We start from the raw sequence: 27,452 nt of genomic DNA on the forward strand, positions 1-27,452 counted from the left end.
CAGTTAGGGAAACCCATTTGTGCAAAGCCATCCACAATGTCCTGCACGTTCCCCAGAGTCACGGTCTTTCTTAGCAGGATGCGATTAATTGCCTTGCAAACTTGCATCAACACGATTCCAACAGTCGACTTTCCCACTCCAAACTGGTTCCCGACCGACCAGTAGCTGTCTGGAGTTGCCAGCTTCCAGACTGCAATAGCCACCCGCTTTTCCACCGTCAGGGCAGCTCTCAATCTTGTGTCCTTGCGCCGCAGAGTGGGGGCGAGCTCAGCACACAGTCCCATGAAAGTGGCTTTTCTCATACGAAAGTTCTGCAGCCACTGCTCGTCATCCCAGACTTCCATGACGATGTGATCCCACCACTCAGTGCTTGTTTCCCGAGCCCAAAAGCGGCGTTCAACGGTGCTGAGCATTTCCGTGAATGCCACAAGCACTGTAGTGTCACACGCGGCAGGCGAATCGATATCGATATCATCGTCAGACTCCTCACTGTCACTTTGGAGCTGAAGGAATAGCTCGACTGCCAAATGTGTTGTGCTGGTGACACTCATCAGCACAGTCCTCAGCAGCTCGGGCTCCATTTCCCACAGAAATCGCGATTCACACACAGAGCAGAAAGACACTCACAATGGCGCCAAACGTTGCCGGAAAGACAGAATGCTGGGATGTGAAGCGATGCACCACGGGGCGTTGGAACAGGAAGCGGAATGACCCACACACTTCCTTCCCCTTCCCACAATACTCAGCGCCAAAACGGCGCCAAAACGGGACGAGGTGCTCTGTGGGATAGCTGCCCACAATGCACCTCTCAATACAGCGCTGGAAAGTGCTGCAAGTGTGGCCACACTGCAGCGCTGGTAGCTGTCAGTGTGGCCACACTCCAGCGCTGGCCCTACACAGCTGCATGACCAGCGCTGTAACTCCCAGCGCTGCAACTTGTAAGTGTAGCCAAGCCCTCAGACTGCTTTGCTATCTGGATAGCTGTGCTTTGGGTTAAGTCTCTTCAGCTGTAGCTGCTGCAAAAGGTTTTTATCTGTTAATAACCATCCTGTCCCTGAGGGCAGGTCTGTACTAGGGGGCTAAGTTGACCTAAGTTGACATTGCGTAGCTAAATTCATGATCCACTTATTAGGTTGACTTATTGCAGTGTCTACACCACACTGGGTCGACTGGAGAAACTCTCCTGTCAACTTGCCTTATGTTTCTCCTTCCAGTGGAGTACCAGAGTCGAGGAGAGAGTGATTGGCAGTCGATTTAGCGGGTCTTCACTAGACCTGCTAAATCAACCCCTGGTGGATCAATCGCCACCCATCGACTCCCTGGTGAGTGGAGACAAGCCCTGAAAATTTCATGTTGTGCAGTTCCAAACTTGCGGTTTTCAGCCAGTGCATGCAGAGTTCCTATAAAACAGTCAATGCTTTCCCCTGGTGAAAACATGTTCTTTTATAAACCACATTTTTCTGGGGTATAAAGTATGCATCAAATATAGCCAGAACCTTTTCTTAGGCTAGGTCTACACTGGGGCGGGGGGGAGGGGTTGACCTAAGATATGCAACTTCAGCTACGCGAATAGCATAGCTGAAGTCGGTGTATCTTAGGTCAATTTACCTGGGCGTGAGGACGGAGGCGAGTTGACCTCTGCCACTCCCCCGTTGACTCCACTTCCGCCTCTCGCTGCGGTGGAGTTCCGGAGTTGACGGCAGAGTGATCGGGGATTGATTTTATCGCGTCTACACTAGATGCAATAAATCGATCCCCAATAGACTGATTGCTACCCGCCAATCTGGCAGGTAGTGTAGATGTACCCATAGTCTTCTTTGTGACTGTCTTTAGTAAAGTCAAAGGATATAAAGATATGCTCTGCCTGCTTTCCCATAGCATAAATTAAAGAGCATGCTTGTAGTGTTCGGTTTGGTAGCAATTCCAAACCTTGCAAAATACTGCTTCAGTCTGTCCATTGTGAAGGTTTCTCAAAGCTGAAATTCTCTTGGGCATCGAAGAGAGGCATGTAGATGAGATCCTGCAACCTTTGGTGCTTTGTTCCTTCTGGCTGCAACTTTTGCTGCTGCTTCCCTTCTGTTTCTATTCGCCTCTGTCACTAGTTTACTCCTGACACCATGCCATGCACACCTTGTACACAGTAGGTTTCAGGGCTGCTATAGTCTGCATCAGATATGGTCTAGTCACAGAGCTTTCCTTTCCCAGAAAGATACATGCCAAATGTGTTCTCTATAAGCTCTAATGTACTGACATTAGCTTAAATAAGGTATGTTACATATATCACCACCTACTGGCTGAACAGTGTAATATGGTTTAGGATTCCATTACAGTACACTGCTTTCACCCATTTGGTACCAGGCTTTTATCTTCTTTTCTTTTCATTGCAGCATCTCAGGCTATGGAGCAGCTGGTGGGAAAGGAGGGAAGAATACTATGGTGAGGTCCCATGGTGTGTCCATATTGGGGATTTTTGACCTCCAAAAGGATGATGCCTTATACATCTTGGTGGGCCAGCAAGGAGAAGATGCCTGCCCTAGTGTAAGTGATTGCCACCAATTCTGTCTCATGTTGAACCTTTTCCAGCACTGGGATCTTTAATAGTCCAGCTGTCTGAATTTAGGGGTTTTGGTTTGAGTAGTTCAAACTACAGATATAAGATTTCTGGTAGTGACTTAATATTAATGGTTTGTCTATACTACAGTTGAACACCTGCAGCTGGCCCATGTCAGGCTCATGTGGCTTGGGCTATGGGGAGAGGGTCTCAGAGCCCAGGGTCCAGGCCAAGCCCGAACATCCTCATTACAATTGTACAGTCTTGCAGCCTGAGTCCAAGTCAGCTGACCTGGGCCAGCTGCGGGTATTTCTTTGTTGTGTAGACATACCCATAAGGGCCTGATGTTACAGTCCTACCATGGAACAGTGGGGCCCCCAGTGGAACTGCATGCGTCTCAGGGAATCTTTGGCTTTAAGTACCAAATCTCTTTCTCATTCTACAGAAGTGACTGGGACAACCTCACCCACCCTTTCTCCAACAGACTAATCTGGGGGAAGCTCTGCAAGTTTGGTCTCATGGGGTTTTCCCTTCCTTCCAACCTCAGCCCCATCTTTGATATGGGCCCCTCAAATCCTACACGGATCACCACACAAACTCCGTTTGCTCAGGCTTTGTGCATGGGGGAGGGTGAAGGCATTACCACTGAATTAATCCAACTTCCACTGTTACTAAGAATCACTACAAATTGCTTACAAGATGATCACCTTCCATTACTACCGCTGGAAGCCCCGATGGAGGAAAATTAAGCATTATCCTGTGAAATTTCACCACAGCTTTTGATCTGGGCATTTAGTATTCTGCAGGATTCTTGGCGGTGGCACTTGTTATGCGGCTGGGGTTCACGAAACCAAAGCATTGCTGCCCATTACAGATTTTGAGCAGGGAAGGGAAGGAGGATACAGGCAGGAAAGTGGAAGGGTCTGGGGGCCCCAAAGCCAAATCTTGCAGAAAATGCTAAAACTGGAATACTGTCCCCAACACACATGCACTCATATACACACACCGTTAATGTAAGAACCTTTTAGAATCAGATATGTTCTAACTCAGACTTTCATTTAGCATGTATAATCAAGCCATTCCAGTGCAATATAATATATGGAGTCATTAAATTACAGGCCACGGTAATCTTAGCAAGAATTTATTGAGTGCTAATGTAATTCTTTCATCGAAGCAAAGAGAGTGCATTGACTTGTGGAAGGGACTTTTACTTGATTGGATTGTAATCAGTTATGTCTTTGCAATGAAGGTGGTTTTTTTTTTAATCCAATTGTAATTTACTGGTCTCTCTGGATCATTGCACTTTGTCATTTTATTAATCATCCCCTTCCAAACTCTGAATCAAATTCTTGCCTGAAGTGGATTTTTAATTGTGCCTGTGTTACTCGGCAGGCAAGTTTTGGGTCCACTTTATGGTAAACAAAACACTTCAATTCTAAATTGGAAAGATGCATGCGTCAAGTTCTTCTGCTGCAATAAAATACTTGTGTGACAGAGTAGGAAGATACAGAAGGAGGATTATATTTAGACAAATATTATCTGTAAATATTACCAATACGGCTCATTACCCCAGTGTTGAGCCCAATATAAATAACAAGATAGAAATTGAGAGGCAGATATTTAAGTGACAACCAGAAAGTAATATAACTAATGGCTGAGCTGCAACCAATGTAAATCCCCAGAGCTAAGTCATGCTCATTGGACACACACACAAGTGCTCTGATTGACTTTAGGGGGAAAACAGGTGTGAACCACGTGAGCATAATTAGTCACCAAATTACTGTTCTTTCTTCTGGGTTAGGGATGGTAATTCTAATTCTCTCTTGGTCTATTTGAAATGAATTGGTGTGGACTCAGCTGACTGCCTACTGAACTAGTGTCCACCATAAAAACTGTCTTGGCATTTGGCACTGGTTGATAGTGAATCTTTATCCTTAGCTGGTCCCTCAAAGTCAAGACTGAAACATGTTGGCAGTAGGGCTCAGTGGCTAGGGCATTGGACTGGGAGTCAGGAGACCAGGGTTCTATTTCTGGCTACCACTTGGAGCAAGTCATGTAATTGTCAAGTGCCTCGGTTTCCCATTTGTAAAATGTATATAGTAACAATATTTATCTGCCTTTGTAAAGCCCATGGAAATCTATGGGTAAAAAATGCTAGGTGAAAACCAGGTGGTGTTGTTATGGGTAGGAGGAAGTAGGAGGGGTTCGCACTGGCTACATCTGCACTATGATGCACACTACGGGTGTGATTTCCCCTCCTTGTGTACACATACTCAAGCTAGCATGAGTATAAATTGTGTGGCTGTGGCAGCAGCAGCAGTGGAAGGGTGACTGAGCTGCGCCGAATATACCCACCGGTTTCTGTCAGGTTTGTACTCTGCACAGCTCAGCCGCTCCTCTGCTGCCCCTACACTGCTATTTATACTTACGCTAGCTCGATGAGAGCTAGCATGAGTATGTGCATCAGTGCTGGAAGTAGAGGGTGCTGGGGGTGCTGCGGCACCGCATGGCTTGAAGTGGCGTCCATCGTATACAGGGTTTACAGTTTGGTTCAATGGCTCTTAGCACCCCCACTATACAGATTGTTCCAGCAGTCCTGAGTATGTGCGCACGAGTAGAGGAATCATACCCCCTAGCACGCAGAGTCACCCTTGGGTTATGCCATACCTCTCCTGTGAATAAATATAGGACATCAGTTTCTAGGGACGTCTATTTGCCTCTTTTGATCAGCACTCATAGGCGCCGACTCCGTGGGCGCTCCAGGGCTAGAGCACCCACAGGGGAAAAAGGGTGGGTGCTGAGCACCCACCGGCAGCCCCCCTATCAGCACCACCCCCACCCCTCAGCACCTCCTGCCTGCCGGTGGGCCCTGCAGAGCAGCGCCTTCCCCTCCCTCCCTGTGCCTCCCACCCGCCACAAACAGCTGCTTCGCAGAATGCAGGAGGCTGGGAGGGAGAGGGGAGGAGTGAGGACGTGGCATGTTTGGGGGAGGGGGTGGAACTGGGTGGGAAGAGACAGGGCAATCAGGGTGGGAAGGGGTGGGGCCTTGAGAGAAGGGGTGGAGTGGGGGCAGGGCCTGGGTCAGAGCCAGGGGTCAAGCACCCCCACCCCAGCATTTTGGAAGGTCAGCGTCTGTGTCAGCACTGGATTCATTTTTAAAGGATTCAATTTTAAAAAGCCACAAATTCCTCTGGCCAGTAGCAAAGCAAAAGGTGACACTCTTGTAGGAGAGTGTGAGCCTGCTTCTGCTCCCATTGGAGTCAGTGGCAAAATTCCCTTTGGTTTTGGTGGAAGCACATTTAGACCATTGGTTTGCAAATGCAGGGGAGGGAAGCATATGAGGCCTTTGTAGCTAATGAGCTTACTTTGTGTGTGCAGCAAAATGGAGGCTCCTTGTCTGAACTCAGACTTGCTGTTCTATCTGCAGACTAACCATGTTATACAGAAAGTATGCATTGGAGAGAATAACGTGATTGAAGAGGAGATTCGAGTGAACAGGAGTGTCCATGAATGGGCAGGAGGAGGTGGTGGAGGGGGAGGAGCAACGTATATATTTAAGGTACAGGAACATAGCCCTTATATCCTATTACCTAAAAATGCTGCACACTACCTAGACTTGTACGTGAATGCCATCCTTTGTTTAGTAAGTGCCCCCTACAATTTACCCTGGAGCACCAAGAACTCTCTGGGCCTGATTCTCACTTACACTAAGGACCCTTTAAACCGCTCTGACAGAGTAAAAAAGCCTTAAAGTGAGCTTAAATATAACTTTTATTTACAATGTATGGCCGTGGATGCACAGAGGTCCTGAGCCCTTATGGAGCTGAATGGCCCTGTTCATACCTCTTCAAGCTGTCTGCTGACTCAGGCAGGGTCACTGCATCAGATTACATTCTGTTCGCATATTTAAGGTTTACCTTGCAACCACAAGGACTAAAAATATAATTTTTTATTGTGATCTGAGATTCTGGAGCACAGTTCTGTCCAATGAGTAAATTTCACGGCAGTTTCTTGAGCTGTGGAATCGCAGAATACACAAGGCCCTATAGCCTTTGACTTCTGCTGTGCTATGGCATACGAACAATTGGGATCAGCCTTTATGCTCTGCTGTAGGTGTAGCCTTTCAGCCAAAGACCATTGATCACTACTGCAGGTCATTTACATTTTATCAAAAGTTGGCTAATCAATCAGCATTCATCCCAAATCCCAGTTTTGTGTGTTCTCAATATGCTTCAAATCAATAGACTTGTACCATATCATAGTAACTCTGCACACTCAAGTAGCTCCCAAAGTGGTAATCCCCTGCAAAGTGGAGCCACTGTACTGCACTACACAGAGCAGTGTACCATAGAGCTCTTGTAATTGATATACTACATCATACAGGGTAACATTACATGCTTTACAAGAGCCACGAGCACTGGCTTGCACAATACACATAGCCATCGAAGCTGCTGTTCTCCACTGAACATGGTACGATTAGTAGTATCCATTAATCTTTGGATGCAGGTATGTGAATAAGACAATTGTAATTTGGACTGCTCAGCAGTCCTAGGGGCTTGCCTAGTGCAATATGAAGTAACTAGCGTGTGAGATGAACTTGTATTTGCATGTCTGACACAGCGTAAACCCCAGCTTCATTTCTCAATTCACCCTGTTAAGATGGAGAATGGAGAACCAGTCCCCTTGATAATTGCAGCAGGAGGTGGTGGCAGGGCCTACAGGGCCAAAACAGATACTTTTCATCCAGAAAGGCTGGAGAATGATTCATCTGTTCCAGGGCTGAATGGAAATTCAGGAGCTGCAGGTAAGGAACATTTACTTTGTTCAGAAAATCTTTCCCAGACCTCAAGAAGAGCTCTGTGTAAACTCCAAAGCTTGTCTCTCTCACCAACAGAAGTTGGTCCAGTGAAGGATATTACCTCACCCACCTTGTCTTAGCAAATCTTTGAGGGACAGAACATAAGATGCGAAAATGTGAGACTCTCAGAAACCATTGTCACCACAGGGAAGACATCCCTGTAGACGTGGAAATCATGTTGCATTTCTACAGCATAGCTTCCCAGGCTAGTGCAGACAGGGCTATATTGCAGCCTGGTTAGCAGTCCCTGCAAAAAGGCCAAGGACTGAATGAGCCACAGAGGTGGAGACCACCCTCTCGCATCAGGGCGAGTGCATTCTCTGTCTGTGAGTAGCTTGTGCTTCAGCAGTCTCTGCTTACAGAACCATAAAAATAGAGCTGGGCAGGACCTATTGTCATCAAGTCCATCTCCCTGCCAAGGCAGGATTGTTCCCTACAGAACATTGTCTAGCTTTGTTCTCGGATTGCACTGTTCTGTGGTTAGTGGACTTCAGCCTTACAGACTGTCAGTCTGGCACCTTTCCCAAGCATGAAATTCACTTTAATGCATGTTTGTTTGTTTTGTTTCCTGAGACGGAAAAGCCTCTTCCATAGCTCTGTAATGTCCAGCACTTTGGATCTTGAACCTTCAATCATCATGAACCCTGCAAAAATAAACAAAATCACAATTACGTTTACGGATGTGGTAGTTTGTACAATTTCAAACTAACTCACCCCAATCCTTGTCTGAAAGAGAGAAGTATTAGTATCCCCAATTTACAGGTGGGGAATGGAGGCACAGAAATGGGTTTTTTAATGTTCCAAACTGAATGCTATGTAGTAGGGACTGCATAGAGAGCAGAGGGCTGGAAGTCAGGACTCTTAATTCTCTTCTTGACATCCACTTACTTTGTGGCCTTTGGCAAGTCACTTAACCTCTCTAGGACTCAGTTTGGCCACCTATAAAATGGGGATAATGCTTCTCTACATCCAGGGCTCTTGAGAGCTTTAACTAATTACTATTTGTTAAGTACATTGAGCTCCTCAAATGAAAGGCACCGGTAGTGCTAGTAAGAATCACTCTAGCATTTTAGGCTATTAAAGAGTTTAAGCACAAACTCTTTGATATCAGAAAATTAGATGTCTCAACGTAGTAGAAATATTAGTTAGAATTTGGTTTCAAGAAAAATGGTTTGTGTTGGGTGGTCCATTAATTTAAAAGATAATTAAATGTTTGTTTGAAAAACATATTTCAGATCCCAGGCTGGTGACAGAGTAATAGAAAGTTAGTTCCTCCCTCATCCACTCTACTTCCCATAGCTTGATCTCAGGTTTCTGCGTATAACTTGTCAGTGTTGGGGAAGCCATTCACCCCCACCACTGCACAAACTCAAGTTATTCAGGCTTTGTATGGCAAACTAAAGAGTTGTGGTGGTGAAGTATCAATCCAACTTCTTCTTTGAGTGATTGTTCACGTCCATTACACATTAGGTGTGCGCGCAGTGCACGGACATTGGAAACTTTTTCCTTTAGCAGCTCCCGCCAGAGTGACGCCTCATGCTGGTGCATCTATACCCCTGCTGACCCAACCCCCCTTCAGTTCCTTCTTACCACCCGAGGCAGTGTTGGAACAGCTCTCTATCTCTCACTTACAAGTGTCCCTTAGCATAGTTATCAGTAGTTAGTACTTCTTAATAATAGATAGTTAAGCTTTCTTTGTTTTAGGTGTTGGAAGTTGTCTCCAGCACCAGCCCTGGGCTGCAGGGCATGCCGCAGGCTCAAGGCTTTAAGGCTTGAGCCACCTGCCGCAAGCCTATGCCAATTAGTGACCTCCACGACTCTTCGTGTCTTTCGTTGCCTGGGGGAATCGCATCAGACAGAACGCTGCAAGATCTGTAAGGCTTTTAAGCCAAGGACTAAGAAAGAAAGAAAGAGACTTTCACCTCAAGCAGCTACTCATGGAGGCCGCACTGCAACCTTCAGCCTCGGGCCATCCAACTTCGGTGCTGGCGTCCTCAGTGCTGAGTGCCCCAGCGTCAGTTCGTGATCCGGCACCGGTGGGGTACCGCAAGCATGCCGCGCTGAGGCCACAAGAAAACCTCCAGCACCATTCGACCTCGCCGGCATGGTCAAAGGGCCAGCCTACAAGCTGAGGGCATTCCCCGCATAAGAAGCCAGCATCGCCCAAGCAAATGAGTGCTCAAAAGGGAAGCGCTGCCGCAGGGCATGCTCCCGCTCCGGTAGCCCCAGCGCCGAAGAGCCTGTTGAGCCTCGGGTTAAGCGCCTTGAGCACAGAGGATGGGCTGGAGGAGCTCCTAGAACAGCCCTCCACAACAGACAGGTTTGAGGCAGCAAAGGACCTCATCCAGTTGTCGGCGACAAGCCCCCTCCCTGCCAAAGAGAAGCCTCCAGCACCGTCTCCAAGAGTGCCATCAAGAGGCAAGCCGGCAATGGTGCGCCGATTGAGGTCACCATCCCAGCTCCCGGCGTCGGTCCTGGTCAAGCTCGGCCTCTGCAGATTCCCAGTTGCCCCTGACCCAGTGGGACTCGAGGGCACCGGATCCCAGCCAGCATAAGGCACCGGCACCGCCAGGGCACCACTCCCCGGTGCCATTGCCAGGCTGGCTCCAAGGTGACACAAGATCGAAGTCCCCAGGCCTGAGCAGAAGCCAACAATCCCGGTCCCGGGAGTATTGGTCCCGGTCCCCGTCGGCAAGGAGCTGTTCTCCAGCCCCCCAGCAGCACCATTCTACGGCACCGCCTTGGCCTTCCAGATCAGCATCCTCAGAATCTGAGGTGGACTCAGGCTGCTCCAGCTATGCGAGCAGGGCACTGGCAAGCAGGGATTCCCAAGCCCTGTGGCATCCCCAATGGGGCCCACCAAGGCAGTTGCCCTTTTGGACACCATGGGCCTATCACCAACAGCAGGGGCCCTCTTCCAGAGTCTCGAGATCCAGCTATTCAGTGCATCGGTCTCGGTCCCCGCACAGGCACCCCTCCGTGCCCAAGGTGGCCATGGTATCCAGGCCACCAGACACTTCTCCAGAGCACAGGAGAGTGGAAGCGGCAACAAGCCCGGCGCTGTCCCGGAGGCAGTCTGTCAGGCAGGACCCAGAGGAGCCCCCAGCATGTGAGGAAGTACAAGAAGTGCTGGAAGATGAGATGCAGAAGGCCCTCACCTCTTTGTCATCCCCAGATGAAGCCGTGGCGGGAACCACAGTGTCGGGGCCTCCTCCGATTGACCACAGAGCAAACCAGGAGCTGCTCTATAGGGTAGCCCAGAACTTGGGCCTACAGGTGGAGGAAGCAGTAGAGCAGGAGCATCCTGTGGTGGACATCTTAAGCCCTGAGGGCCCCTCCAGAATTACACTCCCGCTTATAAAGACAATCCAGTCCAACTACAAGACGGTCTGGCAAACCCTGGCCTTTAGCGCGCCAACAGCAACAGTAGAGCGGAAGTACTTTGCCCCTTCCAACGGATACGACTTCCTCTTTTGTCATCCGGCCCCCTGTTCGTTAGTCGTCTCAGCAGTCAATGAACGGGAATGACATGGTCAGTAAGCCCCAGGTCCTAAGGCCAAGGAGGTTAAACATCCAGACCTATTCGGCAGGAAGGTCTGTTCTTCTGGGGGCCTCCAGTTGAGGATCGCGAACCAGCAGGCGATCCTGAACAGACACAGTTTTAATTCCTGGATAGCAGTTTCCAAATGTAAAGACTCCTTGCCCCAGAGCTCTCAGCCTGAGTTTGCAGCCCTTGTGGATGAAGGAAAGGCGGTAGCCAAGACCACTCTGCAGGCCTCTCTCGACTCGGCGGATGCAGCAGCCAGAACAATCACCTCAGGAGTGGTGATGAGGCACTCGGCATGGCTGCAGGCTTCAGGCCATCCGCCAGAGGTCCAGAGTACCCTTCAGGACCTCCCCTTTGAAGGGTCTGGTCTCTTTTCAGATCAAACAGATGCCAGGCTGCATAGCCTCAAAGACTGTCAGGCAACCCTCAAGTCATTTTGAATGCACACCCTGGTGACTCAGAGGAAGGCTTTCAAGCCCCAGCCACCTCAGCAAAGACAATACCAGCCCCGCCCTAGGCAGGAGCTGTATTGGAGGAGAGGTAGAGACAATAAGCAGAGGTGGAACAACACGCCTAGCCAAGGCCAGGGCCAGGGCAAGCTGCAACCCGGCAACAAGCAAGGGTTTTAAAGGTGCGCTCGAGGACAGCGTACCAAGCCAGTTACCGGATCTTTCCCTATGTTTCCTGAACCGCTTGTCCCGCTTCTACCGTGCGTGATCCCGTATAACATCGGACCATTTGTTCTTACGCACAGTACAAGTGGATACACGCTTCAGTTCTCCTCCTTCCCTCCCTCCCACCCCCCTTCCCCGTCCCTCATCGGGGACCCCTCTCATGAGCAACTCCTTATGCAGGAGGTACAGATGCTCCTTGAGGTGGGGGCAGTGGAAGAGGTCCCTCGGGATCTAAAGGGGAAAGGGTTTTACTCCCGTTATTTTCTTATTCCTAAAGCAAAGGGGGGTCTTCGACACATTTTAGACCTGCGTGGACTCAACAAATTCTTAGTCAAGGTCTCCCTAGGCCATCCCTGGATCCGGGGGATTTCTACGCTGCCCTTGACATGAAAGATGCATACTTTCACATCGCTATTGATCCCGCTCACCGTCAGTTCCTGCAGTTCACCATAAACCAGCACCATTACCAGTTTACGGTCCTACCTTTTGGCCTGGCGGCAGCCCCCCACATATTCACGAAATGCATGTCGGTAGTGGCAGCCTTTCTACAAAAAAGGAGAATTCGAGTATACCCGTACCTAGACGACTGGTTTCTCATGAGTCGGTCCGAGGAGGAAGTCCGTTCCCATGTGGCGGTGACACTGGAGATATTCCACAGGCTAGGCCTGCTAGTTAACGTGTCCAAGTCCTCCTTGATACCTACGCAAAGGCTGGAGTTCATTGAGGCAGTCCTGGATTCTGTACAGGCACAAGCAAGCCTCCCAGAATCCAGATTTCTGGCCATCCAGTGTGCCATAGACTCAGTGCTGAGGTTCCCCACAACCACGGCCAGATGCTGCCTGCAGCTCCTAGGACACATGGTGGCGTGCACCCACGTAGTCAAACACGCTCGACTACGGCTCAGGACTTTGAAGTTGTGGCTAGCCCAGTCATATCGCCTGGGCAGAGACCCCTCAGACCTTGGAGTGACAATCCCTGCCCAGGAGTTGGACTCCCTGCGCTGGTGGCTCAACCAGCAGGTAGTCTGCGAAGGGATCCCCTTCACCGCAACGCAACCCACGCTGATGCTGGTAACAGATGCGTCAGACCTTGGCTGGGGAGCGCACTTGGGGGACCTTCAGACACAAGGCTTGTGGTCCAAGGATGAAATGTTGCTCCACATCAATGTGAAGGAGCTCAGGGCAGTTCGTCTACCCTGCCAAACCTTTCATGCTGCTTTAGAAGGTCACAGTGTGACAGCTCTGACAGACAACACTACCGCCATGTTCTACATAAACAAGCAGGGTGGAGCCGAGATGCCCGTTTCCTATGGGACTTTTGTATAGTCCACTCAGTACACCTCGTAGCGTCATACCTCCCAGGTGAGCGGAACGAGCTGGCGGACCACCTCAGCAGGTCGTACCACATGCACGAATGGTTGATGAGACCGGATGTCTTGCAATCGATCTTCCAGAAGTGGGGATTTCCCCAAATGGACCTCTTTGCCACCAGGGGCAAGAGTCAGTGCCCACAGTTTTGCTCTTTCCAAAACCACTCGCAATCCCACAGAGTTCTCCTCAAAGTTCGCAGAGACAAGGCAGTAATGATTCTCATTGCCCCAACTTGGCCCTGCCAACATTGGTTTATGACTTTGCTGGAGCTGTCAGTAGCCGACCCGATTGCCCTGCCCCTGCACCAAGATCTCATCACTCAGGACCGTGGGCGCCTGCTCCACCCAAACCTGCAGTCTCTGCATCTCTGTGGTTGAATGTGATGGAGAGCCAGTGCTCTCTTCAGGTGCGACAAATTCTCCTCAGCCATAGGAAACCTTCCACTAGGGCAGCATACCTCACTAAGTGGAAGAGGTTTTCCTGCTGGTGTGAACCAAAGCATATACAGCCACTTCAGGTCTCTGTTCCAGTTATCCTAGAATTCCTGCTGCACCTTAACCATCAAGGTCTCGCCCCCTCCTCAATTAGAGTACATCTGGCTGCCATTTTGGCGTTCCACCCGGGGGAGTTGGGACATTCAGTGTTTTCCAACCCCATGGTAGCCTGGTTTCTCAAGGGGCTGGAGAGGGTGTTTACCTACTCACACCCTCCGGTCTCTCCCTGGAACCTTAACCTGGTCCTGACCAAGCTCATAGGACCCCCTTTTGAGCCCCCAGCCTCTTGCTCTTTCACTCACCTCTCCTGGAAGGTGGTGTTTTTGGTAGCCATTATGTCCGCAAGGAGGGTGTTCGAATTGAGGGCCCTCACCTCAGAGCCCCCTTATACAGTTTTTTATAAGGACAAAATGCAACTTAGGCCACACCCTAAATTCCTCCCTAAAGTAGTCTTGCAATTTCACATGGGACAGGACATTTGTTTGCCAGGGTTCTTTCCCAAACCATACATGGACTCGAGTCATCATAGCCTACATACTCTGGATGTCCGTAAGGCCCTGGCGTTCTATCTGGAGCGAACTACACCTTTCTGCAAGTCGACACAGTTGTTCATTGCCATTGCGGAGAGAATGAAAGGACTCCCTGTCTTGGCGCAGCAGATATCATCATGGATTGCGGATTGCATCTGCACATGCTATGAGCTTGCCAAGGTGCCAGCCCCGGCGATCACGGTTCACTCGACTAGGGCTCAAGTGTCCTCAGCAGCTTTCCTGGCGCAGGTTCCACTCCAGGAGATCTGTAAAGAAGCCACCTGGTCGTTGGTCCACACATTCACAGCCCACTGCACAGTCCATCAACAGGCCAGGGAGGACGCGGCGGTCAGCAGGGCTGTGCTCCAATCAATTGTTCCATGAGTCTTACCCTCCTCCTGTGGTAAGCATGTGAGTCACCTAATGTGTAATGGACGTGAACAATCACTCAAAGAAGAAAAAACGGTTACCTACCTTTTCGTAACTGTTGTTCTTCAAGATGTGTTGTTCATGTCCTTTACACTTCCCACCCTCCTTCCCCTCTGTTGGAGTCTCTGGCAAGAAGAAACCGAAGGGGGGTTGGGTCGGCAGGGGTATATATGCACCGGCATTAGGCGCCACTCTGGTGGGGCTCCCCTGCTGCCCCAACGGGAGCAGCTAAGGGAAAAAATTTCCGACGTCCATGCACACAGCGCACGCACACCTAATGTGTAATGGATGTGAACAACACATCTCGAAGAACAACAGTTACTAAAAGATAGGTAACCGTTTTTTCCCCATTCTCACTGTGCTGCACACTCTGGCCACTTGGAACTTCATAGAAGCAGCAACAAGGATATGCTTAAATCCTCCTGCTTCAAAAAGTGCTAGCAACTACAGTCAAGCTAAAGGACATTCTGTGTTAGCTGTCACCAATACGAGACCAGGCACACACTTGAGAATATCTGATTTTATCCTGTAGAGGGCAACAGAGCACATACACAGTAGCCGGTCCATTACAATTAGAGCTAGTCAAAATGTTTCAATCAAAAAAAGTTGGTGAAGAAAAATTGCATTTTAATTCATTTATTTGCAGAAAAATGTTTCTTTTAACATTTTCTATGGGTTTTTTTAGTGAAAAAATTATTTCAGTATTTTTTGAAAACCAATAACCTTTTGAAAACCAAAAAAGGTTTGGGTTTCATTTTTCATGAAAAATATGGAACATTTCCTCAAAAAAAAAATGCTATCTCCCTGTACACCCACACACTCTAATTTTTCATCTCTTTACATTTTTCATGGAAAAATACCATTTTCTGACCAGCTCTCATTACAGTATTACACTTCTTTTATAGATGGATGAAAAGAGGCACAGAGAGTTTGTGGTGGCCACAAGTCATACACAGCCAGTTAGTGGCCGACTGGCAATAGAACCCAGCAGTCCTGACTCCCATCCCATTCTCTAACCACTATACGCTGATCTCCCTTGCAGCTGACGTGTTTGGAATAAACATTCATTCTGCTGATATATATATTTTGGATGTAACAGAAACTTACATGGGCTGCTTTCTCTTTTCTTAACTGCAGGTGGTGGAGGTGGCTGGAATGATAACACTTCCTTCCTGTGGTCAGGAAAGTCCTTGCTGGAAGGTGCTACTGGAGGAAAATCCTGCCCCCAGGCCATGAAGAAGTGGGGGTGGGAGACAAGAGGGGGTTTCGGAGGGGGTGGAGGGGGGTGCTCCTCAGGTGGAGGAGGCGGAGGATATATAGGTAAAGTGGCTTCATGTTCAAGGTGTCCCTTCCCCTCCTTTAGTGCTAACAGTCAGCAAAACACTGATCAAAAATTCTCCTATAGCTAGTATATATGATTGTTATGTAATAGGATGTCTGTGTGTTGCCTTTTTAGTTCTGGATGAACTTATGTTATTTAGCTTTTAAGCAAATAGCCAGATGTCAGTTCTTCAACTGGAATCCTGGCTTTGCATTGTGGAAAACTATGCCATCAAGATCCTGTTGTGATTCTTGACTCATAACTATATATTGAGTCTTTCATTTCTTGGCCATGATGCTGAAGAAGCAGGAGCCATAGGCTTTGCATTCCTGTTGTCAAGACCAGCATCTGGGGGCTTTTGCCACGGAGTCTGATGGCCAGTGTTTACACTTAGGGTATGTCTACATTGCAGAGTTAACCCGGGTTTTAGTCTTCACTCCACTTACCATCCATGCAGGGGGGGAAAGAAAACACCCTTTATCCAGGTCTGGAGCCCAGGCTAGCTGACCCAGCTAGGGGTGCTGAGGCTGAACTCAGGCTGAAACCCACCTACTGTTCAGTGAGGACACAGGCTAAATCATTCGAGTCCTCCAATGCCCTTCCCACCATTCCCTGTGAAGGAGAGACAAATTCTCCCACAATTGGTTGGGAAAGAAATCCTAGAGTGTCTCAGCATGAAAAACCATGGGGTATTCCCCCAGACACACATAGGCAAGTGTGGAAATAGCCAGATATGGCTTTGCTGTGGAGGTGCTCTCACCTGAGCAGGGATAACCCAGATGTTCAGACCCTGGTGCCAATTACCGGGTTAACGGTGCAGTGTAGACATAGCCTTAAAGGAGATTCAGCATGAGCAGTGGCAATCCAAGCTTCCTCCACACTGTCCTAAGACCAGCATGCCTCAACCCTAGAGGAATCACCTCTAAGGGCAAGGCAGGTATTTCGGTCTCCATAGTCCAATCCTTGGCTCTTGTGCTAAGACTGCCAACAGGGGAGGCCAATTAATGACAGCTATGATGGTGGCTTTTGTCAACAAGGAACTGAATGGAGGCCACTAATTCCTTTCCAGTAGGCTCCAGGTCAGCCGTCAGATGGTATTGACACTGAATTACTACTTGGGCCAGACTGAAAGCTGTCACCATAGGGTGAATAGCTCCACAACTCATAATCAGTCCCTGTGGCCACCCATCTCTTCAGCTGTGGTGGACTTCTTACCCCTGGTTATCCACCACTGTGGCTTGAAATTAGGGCAAAACACTGCAAGGAAGTAATTAGCCTGAATTCCTAGCTTGACCACGTGCATTGTGATGTTATGTGTAACGATTTTTTCAACAGAATGCCTCATGTAAGATACTTTTGTTTGCAGTGTGCTATTTTCTCCCCTGCCAAAGGTGATGAAAATGGAAAAACAACCCTCTCTTTTTTGGAGGGGAGGAAGAGCATCTGTGCATGTTAACAGATCAAATATTGGTCTACTGCTCCGCTTCTGAGATCCTCTGCTTGTCCAAGGCACACTTGAACATTTCCCATGCAAGCTCCTTCAGTCCCCCATCGCTGTTGGACCACCCTGGCCCAAGGGTGTAGAGGAGAGAAAGCAGATCAGATGACTGTCACTCCCAGTGCTGGTGGAGTACATAGCCTGATCAGCAACTGTGCGGAATTAACCCTTATGCACTGGCATTGTCCAGTCTGCTGGCCAAATGAATGCATAAGACAATCTGTTTATATGTTTTTTCACAGCATCCAAATGATTAAAGATGATGTTTGGGCTTAGTGGGCAGTGGTCTGCTTGGGACTGAGTTGACAGATTAATTTGCTTAATTAAGAGCCACAAGCATTATTAAGATGAAATCCCAGAAGTGAAAGGCCAATAGTCCGTACCACTATCCACTAAACCTTTCCACCATCCATTAAACATCCCAGTTGGATATTTTGACTGATTAATTGCCCTTTCTCATTTGGATGCTTCATACTGTGAATTTGCTTGCATGTTGCAATTCTTAACTGTATTTTAGATCTAATGAACCACAGTATGTTAAGGTACTTTCTGATTTGACATAGGTGGCAATGCTGCAGCGGACAATGACCCAGAGATGGATGGGGAGGATGGTGTGTCCTTTATTAGTCCACTGGGTACTTTATACACCCCCGCACTAAAAGGTATTGATATCAGTCAGGAATCAGTTCTCGTGAGTTTCCTTCATGTTTGGAGTAGGCTGTGTCTGGAAAAAATTTGAGATCCTTAGATAGAAAATGTAGATTTAGTGTGGTTGTGAACACCAAGGAAGGAGAGAAGTTGTTTAGTGTAGTCCAGGGGTCGGCAACCTTTCAGAAGCGGTGTGCCGAGTCTTCATTTATTCACTCTAGTTTAAGGTTTCGCGTGCCAGTAATACATTTTAATGTTTTTAGAAGGTCTCTTTCTATAAGTCTATAATATATAACTAAACTATTGTTATATGTAAAGTAAATAAGGTTTTAAAAGTGTTTAAGAAGCTTCATTTAAAATTAAATTAAAATGCAGATCCCCCAGACTGGTGGCCAGGACCCAGGCAGTGCAAGTGCCACTGAAAATCAGCTCATGTGCTGCCTTTGGCACGCGTGCCATAGGTTGCCTACCGCTGATCTAAATGGACAGTCCATATAGATTTCACCCTTTCTGGCTCCCATCTCTCCCAGCAACACTGATCCACACAAACACCCTAGATACTTTTCAAGTTGGTAGCATGTGCATTTAAGAGGAAAAGCAGCGACTGTACCAGCAACAGGGGCGGGGACGGACACTGCTACCATATAAAGGAGCATTAGGAGGTTCTTTCAAATGAGCCTGTGCACCGAATACTCTTATTGACACAGTACCCAGGGGAGTTTCAGCTTCTCCCTTTCGGTGATGCCAATGGCTCAGAGAAACAGCTCAGCTGCAACTCCTGACATGAAACTGACACAGCAGGGACTGACAAAGTGGGTATTCACCCACAAAAGCTTATGCTCCAATATGTCTGTTAGTCTATAAAGTGCCACAGGACTCTTTGTCACTTTTTACAGATCCAGACTAACACGGCTACCCCTCTGATACTTGACAGCAGGGACTGGAGCTCTCAGAAGCGGCCCTTAAGACCTGGGTCCCTGCTGCCCAAAAAACTCATATGGCTGCTTCTAGGGACCCCTGCGCTTCCCACTGCCTTCCCCTTTGAGATGCAGATCCCCTGCGATGCAAGACCTACCCAGATCACTCCGCAGTTTGCGCTTTTTAAACCTGAATGCTCCTGGGGGCTGAAAGCTGCCCTGATGTGGGGCCACTCTCGCCCAAGCTGAAGTGCCGCTTTGTTAGGATGCACAGACACAGCAAGAGCCACCCTGTCGCCATCTGTTCTTTCCAGAGGCTGCAAAACCCCTCCAACCCCACTGCTGCCCAGCCGGCTCAGGGGCGCTGGGGGCATGGCCCCCTCCTGGACTGACGCAGTGCCAGAGAAGGGGAGAGGAGAGTTGGAGCATGAGGTGGCAGCGGGGCCATGCAAAGAGGGGGGCCAGTTGCGACTCATGGTGCCTTGCACCAGTCCAGGCTCCCCCTTTAAAGTCCAGGGGCCAGGAGAGAGTCACACAAGCTGCTCATGCAGCATCTGGGAGCCTTAATGCAGCTGCTTCCCAGAGCGCAGTCCCCCCAGTGCTCCCCGAGCACCATGGGCAGGGGCTTCGGAACTCACATCCAAGATCACTGAGGTGCCTTTCTGCTGCTCTGCGGGGAAGAATCCCTGGCCGGCGGCTGCCTGCCCTTCCTGGAGGAACTCCCTGTCAGAAAGCAGCGGGCTGATTGGGCCGGCAGCCAGGACCCCAGACCGGCAGCGGGCTGAGCCGCTCAGCCCACTGCTGCTCTGGGGTCCCGGCCGCCGGCCCCACTCAGCCCACTGCCAGCCTGGGGTTCCTGCCACTGGCCCTGCTCAGCTCGCTGCCGGCCTCGGGTTTCTTTCACCCAGGCCAGCAGAGGGCTGAGCGGGGCCAGTGGCTGGGACCTCGACTGGCAGCAGCGTGCCATTAAAAATAGGCTCGTGTGCTACCTTTGGCACAGGTGCCGTAGGTTGCCGACCCCTGGTGTGGTCCAATGAGAAATAAGGAGATGAAAGGGAGCAAAGAAAAAGATGGAGGCTGTTGGGGAAACATTTCCTAACAATGAGAAGTGGTGGAAGCTTCATTTCTTAAGTCGCTTAAAACTGGATTGGACAATGAACCCAAGAAATACTTTAGGGAACAAATTGTTATACTGTGTGTAATAAGGCAGCCAGTAGGGGGAGTAGGCACAGAGTTAAACAAGGACATTTGTGGGTGTTCCAGTGTTGTGTTCTATGCTGTTGGCAACTGTGGCAAGTGTGGGTCTGTGGAGCTACTCCCGGGATAGGTGTGTTCCCTGAAATAAAAGATGTTATGTTATACATCTGGTTTAGAACAATCTACGACCACAATCCAGTCCTGGATGGAGCACATGGACTAGATGATTTAGCAGGCCCCTCTCCCCCAGCTGTCAGCCTGTGATTTATATGTTGTGCTTCTGCTAGTGCTGGAAGCTGAGAGCGATCTTATGAGAAATGTTTCAGTGCTCAGCTCTTCCCCCATTAAAGCTTCTCCTTGGTCAGACTGACAGAGTTGCTGGAGAGGGCAGTGAGGCATTTCCCCCAGTTCCTACAGATGGAGTGTGCAACCTTGGCAGCCTTCCCAGTCTGTGCTGGCCCCAACAGTTGACTTGAACTTGATTTCCCCCAGTGGGTAAGTAGGGGATGCTGTGGATGGTTCAGCCCCAGTACAGACTAGGAAACTCCTGAGGGCTGCCCTAACTTGCATCTCCTCCCCCAACTCCCATAGCCCCAGTGGGGCTTGCTGTAGCATGGAGGGGGCACAGGACTGCTCCCGCAACACTTCCTCCTGGCCTCAGCATGCCCTGGGCCTGCCCCACAATGCCCCTTGTGCTCTGTAGAGGCAATACAAGCTTGGCAGGACGCCTTGCTGCATTGGGGGATTCACTGAAGGGGGTGGGGCTGTGTGGCCACATTGCACCAGCATAGCTGGTTCAACATGGCTACAGTGCAGGTGTCCAAGACAGCTTAGCAGAGGGATTTTTTTGTAAATGAAAACTATTAGCTGAGATTCCTTCAGTCTTCTCTCCCCTAATGCAGGTGCCAGTGAGAAGTGGGGATACGGTCAGCAGAGAGGGGTGAATGGCAGTCAGGAAAGGTTTTTCAGACAGGGCCCATCCCACCTAACGTGGGGCACTTGGGCACCTTACACTTGTGCATTTTCCCATCCCATAATGCGGCAGTTTTCCTGTCGCTGTTGGCGGAAAGCTCTTGGGTTATCTCTATAATAACAACTCAGCCTCTTTCATCTGTTCCCTAGTGACAGAGGGGCACGGAGAGGTGGCTATTAAGCTGCACCTCAACTGCAGCCACTGTGAGCTTGATGAGTGCCGTGTTGATCTGGAGACTCAAAAAGTCATTTGCTTCTGTGAGCCTGGGACAGATCTGGCTGACGATGGCGTCTCTTGTGTAGGTAAGAAGGTGCAGGGAGGAAGGGGCTCCTTTGGGATGGGTAGGTCTATGAGTGAATACATAGTGAAAGCCTCTTTAATGACCTGGACTGCAAGACAGCACAGAAGCACTTAAATAACCTTTCTTTAAAGTTGACCCTGATTAATTATCCCCTTTGTTGCTGGCATTTGCAGTGAAAACACAATGCACTTCAGTGGCGAGGAAGCTGGCACATGGGGCAGCACTGCTGATGTGTTTTGCCTTATAAACCTGCATCATTGGGCAGTTAAGTGATAATTTGGACTGAAGGGGCAAGATATGTGGGTGTGAGTGCCCCTTAAAGAGCCTTTGGTTACATTGACACTGTATCTGGCACAGATCAAAGAGAGAAGCCCTGATCTGAAATTAACTCGCACTCACTCACCCCAAACGAAGAAGGAATTTTCCCAGGGTTGCAATTTAGGTGTGTGTGGGGGGGGAGTTGTTCTTTTCCCCCACCTGTGCTTAATTTCAAGGCGTTGCCCATGGCCCAGGAGGACAACAAGTACCTGCAGGGGGCTGGAGCTCCCTAGGGTCCCTCCTGTGGGCTGCACCTGGGGCTGTCCTGGAGAGTAGCTCGGGTTCCAGGCCTAGAGACCTGCTCTGTTCCCTGAAACTTTCAGCAGCCAGAGACCCACAGGCAGCCTGGAGCTTGCTCCCTGACCTACCCATCCCAGCTCCAGGGACCCATCTGTCCTCTGGTCTGAAGCAACTGCAGCTCTGCTCCAACTTCATCTGGTGCCACACACCCTCGCTACTGATTGGCCCTAGTGCTTGGGCTAGAAGCTGTGATTGGCTAAGGTGGCCAGAACTTTGGCTGCTAGAGGAGCAATGAAGCACCCCTTCCCCAACGGTGCACTGGGGGGCTGCCGTCTTGTGCTTCAGAGTCTCAGCTTTTCCTAGGAAAAGAAAAGTGAGGTCTCTTCCTTGCAGCTGTGAAGGGAACTGACTGATTTTGGATGTTTACTTTTTATCCTCCAAAAATCCCAAGAACTTCCAGGGGTCTAAGTGGCCCCTGGGCCTCTGCTGAAAACTGCCCCCTCTCCATTGAAATCTGAGATGGCGCCCCTGAATTTTCCAGTCAAAGTCAACCCTAAGCTTAGGCTTCCCAAGAGCCAGAGATGACATGTCACAAGCATATGGCAGAGGGAGGGGTAAACGTCATGGGAGAGGGGAAAGCAAGAAGGAGAATCCCAGTCAGTGCTTCATTTGAGAGCTGAATGCAAAGCATAAGCAAGCAGAGTGGAGTATATTTGCCCTGCTTACACTCAGCTCCAGTACTGGGCTTTCCCCACATTTGTACATTAAGAAGAGATACTGAGTCCAGCAGGTAGAGCGCGGGACTCTAAGCCAGGGTTCTTGGTCCTATTCCCAGCTCTGCCACTGAGTTGGGAAAATTGTTCAACCTCTTTATGTTGCAGTCTCCCCATCTGTAAAATGGGGATAGTCAGATGTATTTATATGGGTGTGGTGATGGTCATCATTTGCTTTGTGATCCCTGATTGGAAAGTGCTCCATAAGTATTATTAAATGGTAGATATTGCAAGGCTGGGGTGCGGGGGAAGAATGTTACAAACCAGCTAACACGGCATCCATGTAGTAGGGTTTTCCCCAGTAGTCGTCTGTTCTTTCTGTGTGGATGCATTTAGAAGATGATATACTGCAATTGTCCTCATCCTGTTTTCGCTATGACTTGACACTGATGGCACCACTCAGCACCCTCCCCACCCCGACAATTTAACACACACACACACACCGATCCCTGTTTTTATGACCTTGCTTTCATAGCCAGTGAGTGTGTGTATTAATTTCCTGATAGGAAACCATCTGTTTTTATGGCTCAAACTTAATTGAGGAAAGTGAAACAATGAGCCATTGGAAGTCATAGATCTGGGAGTTGATTGCAGCAGAGGTTATCCTCTGTTTCCTACAGTGCAAGAGCGACAGATGGAGTGAATGGGAGGAGGGACAGAAAAAAATATTACATTAAAAATGACCGGAGGCAGGCCTGCTGATTTGGGGGGGGGGGGGGAAGGGGGCAATTGCCCAGGGGCCTGGGTGATTTAAAAGGGCCCGGGGGACCCCAGCCTCCACCGCTGGCAGCAGTGCAGCGCAGCGGAGCTAAGGCAGGCTTCCTGCCCGCTCTCGCTCCGTGCCACTCCTGGAAGTGGACAGAACGCTTCTACAGCCTTTGAGGAGGCAGGGGGTCTCCGCGCACTGCCCCTGCTCCGAGCACCGATTCCGCAGCTCCCATTGGCCAGGAACTGCAGCCAATGAGACATGCGGGGGAGGTGCCTGTGGACAGTGGCACACAGAGACCCCCTGGGGCCCCCTGTCTACGAGCCACTTCCAGAGGTGTGTGCAGGTTGCTTTCGGGAGCCACCTGAGGTAAGCGCCAACCCTCTGACCCCCTCCTGTACCCACTCCCAGCCCAGAGCCAGCACCCTGCACCCAAACTTCCTCCCAGAGCCCCTACCCTGCACCCCCTTCCACACCCAAACTGCCTCCAAGAGCCTGCACCCCACACCCCCTCCCACACCCAAACTGCCTCCCAGAGCCTGCACCCCACACCCCCTTCCACACCCAAACTGCCTCCAAGAGCCTGCACCCCACACCCCCTCCCACACCCAAACTGCTTCCCAGAGCCTGCACCCCCTCCCGCACCCAAACTCCCTCCCAGAGCTTATACCCACACCCCCTTCCACACTGCAACCCCCTGCCCTAGCCTGGTGAAAGTGAGTGAGAGTGCAGGAGAGCGAGCGACACAGGGAGGGGGGATAGAGTGAGCGGGGGCAGGGCCTCAGAAGGGGCAGGACAGGGGCAGGGCCTCAGGGGGGCCATGAAGGGGCAGGAAGGAGCATGGCAAGGGTCTTTGGGTTTGCGCAATTAGACAGTTGGCAACCCTACTGGGCGGGCATGTGGAAGCCCTGGCCATGCTGGAAGAGCGCACCCAGCAGTGCAGCTGGCAGCTCGCTGGGCACCAGCCAGCGCAGGCGCAGCACCGCCAGATGTCAGGCAGACCACGTCCACGGCTTGTGCGTGCGTGGGGGCCCATTGACTGTTCTGCCCTGAGGCTCGGAATTGCTGTCGGCGGGCCTGACCATAGGGAGATCAGTTAAAACAAGTAACTCCCCCTTTCTTATGCATCTCTTTCAGCTGACCCCGGGGCTCATCTCCCCCTCTCCTTGGTCTTGTCTGTAGTGACGTCATTACTGGTTGCTGCTCTCATTCTGGCTTTTTCCGGGATCATGATAGGTGAGTGTCTCATAAAGCAAAATGTGCATAGAGCAGCAGAAGTTGCAGCATATTGTGCTTCTCACCTAAGCCATTTCTAGTAGAGCCAAGAACGTTGGCATTAGGACTCAAGCTTTACGCTATGTTGTTTTGTTGGTTTTTTTATTAAAACTCATGTATTTTCTTTTTTGATAAATGTTTTTAACCAAAACAACCAACTTAGGGACATTTTTCCTTGTGAAGGGAAAGTTGAAAAAAAATTACTTTGAACAATATTTTTACACTTTATATTTCACCAGGCAGCAAATATTGGTATAAATGGATATCCAGGTATAATTAAAATACCATCTTTGTCTTCCTTTTCTTTACTAGCCAGTTGCAAGGTCCTTCCAGTGACTGACTGCAGAATTGCTGTAATTCTCATGATTACATCCTTAAAGAGAGACCATTGTGTGGTTTGGAGTGTAAAAATGTCAGACCACAATTTCCAATTTTCACTGATTTTAACGGGAGCTGTGAGTGCTCACATTTAAAAAAAAATCAGGCCTCTTTTAGTTTAGGGTACCTACAATATGCATTTAGGTGCTTACATTTAGTTACCCAAGTTTGAAGACCTTGGCTTAGATTCTAATTTTACAAATTATGGTTTAGTAAGACATGGATATTCATGGCCTTTGTCAGAATATCGATTACATCTTTTAAAAAAAGTTTATTTAAACAATCCCATGCCTACATTCCTACTCTAAACATACCAGGATTATTGCACTAATGCATGAGAACCAGTGATTCAAACTAGCCAGTCTCCTTCCATTGTCCACGCTGAGGGAAATGCTTTTTAAAAAAAAAACACACACCCAGAAGGTCAGATGGTGACTAGTAAATTAGATTTGTGTAGTTATTTCAGTTTAAGAATTTCAGGTGTTGCTATTAATACATACACATGGTTTCAGATGTACAGTTTCTGTTCTAACAGTATCCCCTTAAGGATCTAATTACTTTTCAGGGAATAGAAGAATAACCAAATTCTTTCTGGCCATCCCTATCATTCTCATTTCAGGAATGAGCAGAGATCTGAGCAATCAAACCAAGAGCAATGATAAGCTGAAAGGAGAACTAGGAGGGCTTGATAATAGGTCATTAAATCCATCCCCCTTTGCTAGCGGAAGTTTTCCCCTTAAACTCTTCCTCTCAGTGACTTGTCTATCAGAGCAGACATGGGACCCAGTACAGCCACAGTCTTTGGGCCCAGTCTTGCTCCCATTGAAGTCAGTGGCAAAATTACGGTTGGGCCCTAATTTGGTCTGTGATTTCCTAAGAAATGTCTGTCTTCCATAGGTGTGGAGAGCTAACATAACAGCTGAGTGAATTGATTCCAAGACTGTAAGAACTCATTTCAGCTTTCCCCCAAATTTGAACCATGTCTGAGGTTTAGAAATATTTGATCGAGTGGATGGGTGTCTTTAAAAACTTTACACTTACCCGCTAGACTCCCTTCATGCTTATGGGACTCAAGAGGAAGTTTCATAAAGTGAAGTCATTTTATTTACACAACTTCATTGTGAGGGGAGAGATTTTACTTCTAAAGAGATTTCAGTGCGAACATTGTGATACAACGCAACTAAGTATGGACTTTTATTCAACTTCCTCATAAGCTAGGTGCTTAACCAAAACCCTGTATCCAAACGCCCTTGAACTTTGGGGAAATTGGATCTGGATACTTTGAAGCCCAGACAGTCTCTAACAAAACAGATTTGTTACATCATAGTTCACTTCTAGTAGATTTCACCCTATTCTTCAAATCAAGAAATACTGGGAGACGCACGAGTGAGCTTGTTCTTAGCCTAATTTCTAAACCAAAGAAGTTGGATAAATTCAGCCTGAGCTTTGGAGAAGCACCCAGACTTCTGCATATACACGAAGTACAGATGGTTGACAATGCCCCCATCTATTTTGATTCACTGGAGTCTGAACACTATACCAGTTCCACAGCGCACATGTTCTGTGTTGGTTGCCTTCATGTTCACAAGGCAGTCTGCCTCCCTGATTCACTATGCTCCATTTCCAGTGTATCGCCGGAAACACCAGGAGCTGCAAGCCATGCAGTTGGAATTACAGAGCCCCGAGTACAAACTGAGCAGGCTGCGCACCTCCACTATTATGACGGACTACAATCCCAACTACTGCTTTGCAGGAAAGACCACCTCCATCAGTGATCTCAAAGAGGTGCCTCGGAAAAATATCTCCCTCATAAGGTAAGCTCATCTGTTTGCCTTCCCCATACTTCACCCCATACACTCATATACACTCTCTTTTTTACACACACACACAATCTCTCACGTTCTCATTCTTTCCATACAATCACACACCTTGGAAACACAAAAGACCAATAGTGGGTAGGGTGGTATTCCATGCTTACTACATGACCATTGTGGGAACTGGACTCCAGCTAGGTCTCCTTAGCCTTTCATAGGCACATTGTTCATCTTCTGTATTGTAGAAGGAACTGAAGAGCTATCACCATGAAGCCCAGTAATTCAGACCCCAGACATCTTTCTTCCGGGCTCTCAAACACTTTGTGGAATACCCTTGTGTTTAGACCAAATATTAACTGATGTAATATGGAGAGCATGAGGATTGGAGGAGGTTCATTAGAAGTCTGTGACTGGATTCCTGGCAATGAGAGTGACATCAGCAACTGCAACAACAGCAGTGAGCGATGAGAATCTAGATGAGAATCTACCAGACAGTGAGACTTGGACTATAAAAGCCAGAGATGAGGAAATCTATCCATGGGCCTGAGCCACATTAGGATCTGGATCAGAACTTTTAAAAAGATTAGGGGGCCTTGGGTTGGGGATCATCTCTAGGAAAGACCTGCAGAATCATCGAGTC

The 27,452-nt window shown here is 48.9% G+C and overlaps 1 protein-coding gene across 10 annotated transcripts in view; it reads left to right on the top strand.

Annotated features, from left to right (window-relative positions):
• Positions 1-27,452, top strand: part of ALK (ALK receptor tyrosine kinase) — a 574,134-nt gene that overhangs the window by 509,396 nt on the left and 37,286 nt on the right. For 8 of the 10 annotated variants that reach the window (XM_039530228.1, XM_039530218.1, XM_039530221.1 and 5 more), the window contains 8 exons: positions 2,388-2,538; positions 5,979-6,110; positions 7,211-7,355; positions 15,591-15,653; positions 17,836-17,934; positions 21,157-21,309; positions 24,483-24,581; positions 26,626-26,812. In XM_039530228.1, coding sequence (XP_039386162.1) covers positions 2,388-2,538; positions 5,979-6,110; positions 7,211-7,355; positions 15,591-15,653; positions 17,836-17,934; positions 21,157-21,309; positions 24,483-24,581; positions 26,626-26,812 — 1,029 coding nt within the window. Of the gene's footprint in view, positions 1-2,387; positions 2,539-5,978; positions 6,111-7,210; positions 7,356-15,590; positions 15,700-16,022; positions 16,170-17,835; positions 17,935-21,156; positions 21,310-24,482; positions 24,582-26,625; positions 26,813-27,452 lie in introns of those variants that run through there. The other 2 variants (XM_039530226.1, XM_039530227.1) reach the window with 2 other exon arrangements.

The sequence above is a fragment of the Mauremys reevesii genome, linkage group 3 (genome assembly GCF_016161935.1).
Source record: "Mauremys reevesii isolate NIE-2019 linkage group 3, ASM1616193v1, whole genome shotgun sequence".
Taxonomy (NCBI): domain Eukaryota; kingdom Metazoa; phylum Chordata; order Testudines; family Geoemydidae; genus Mauremys; species Mauremys reevesii.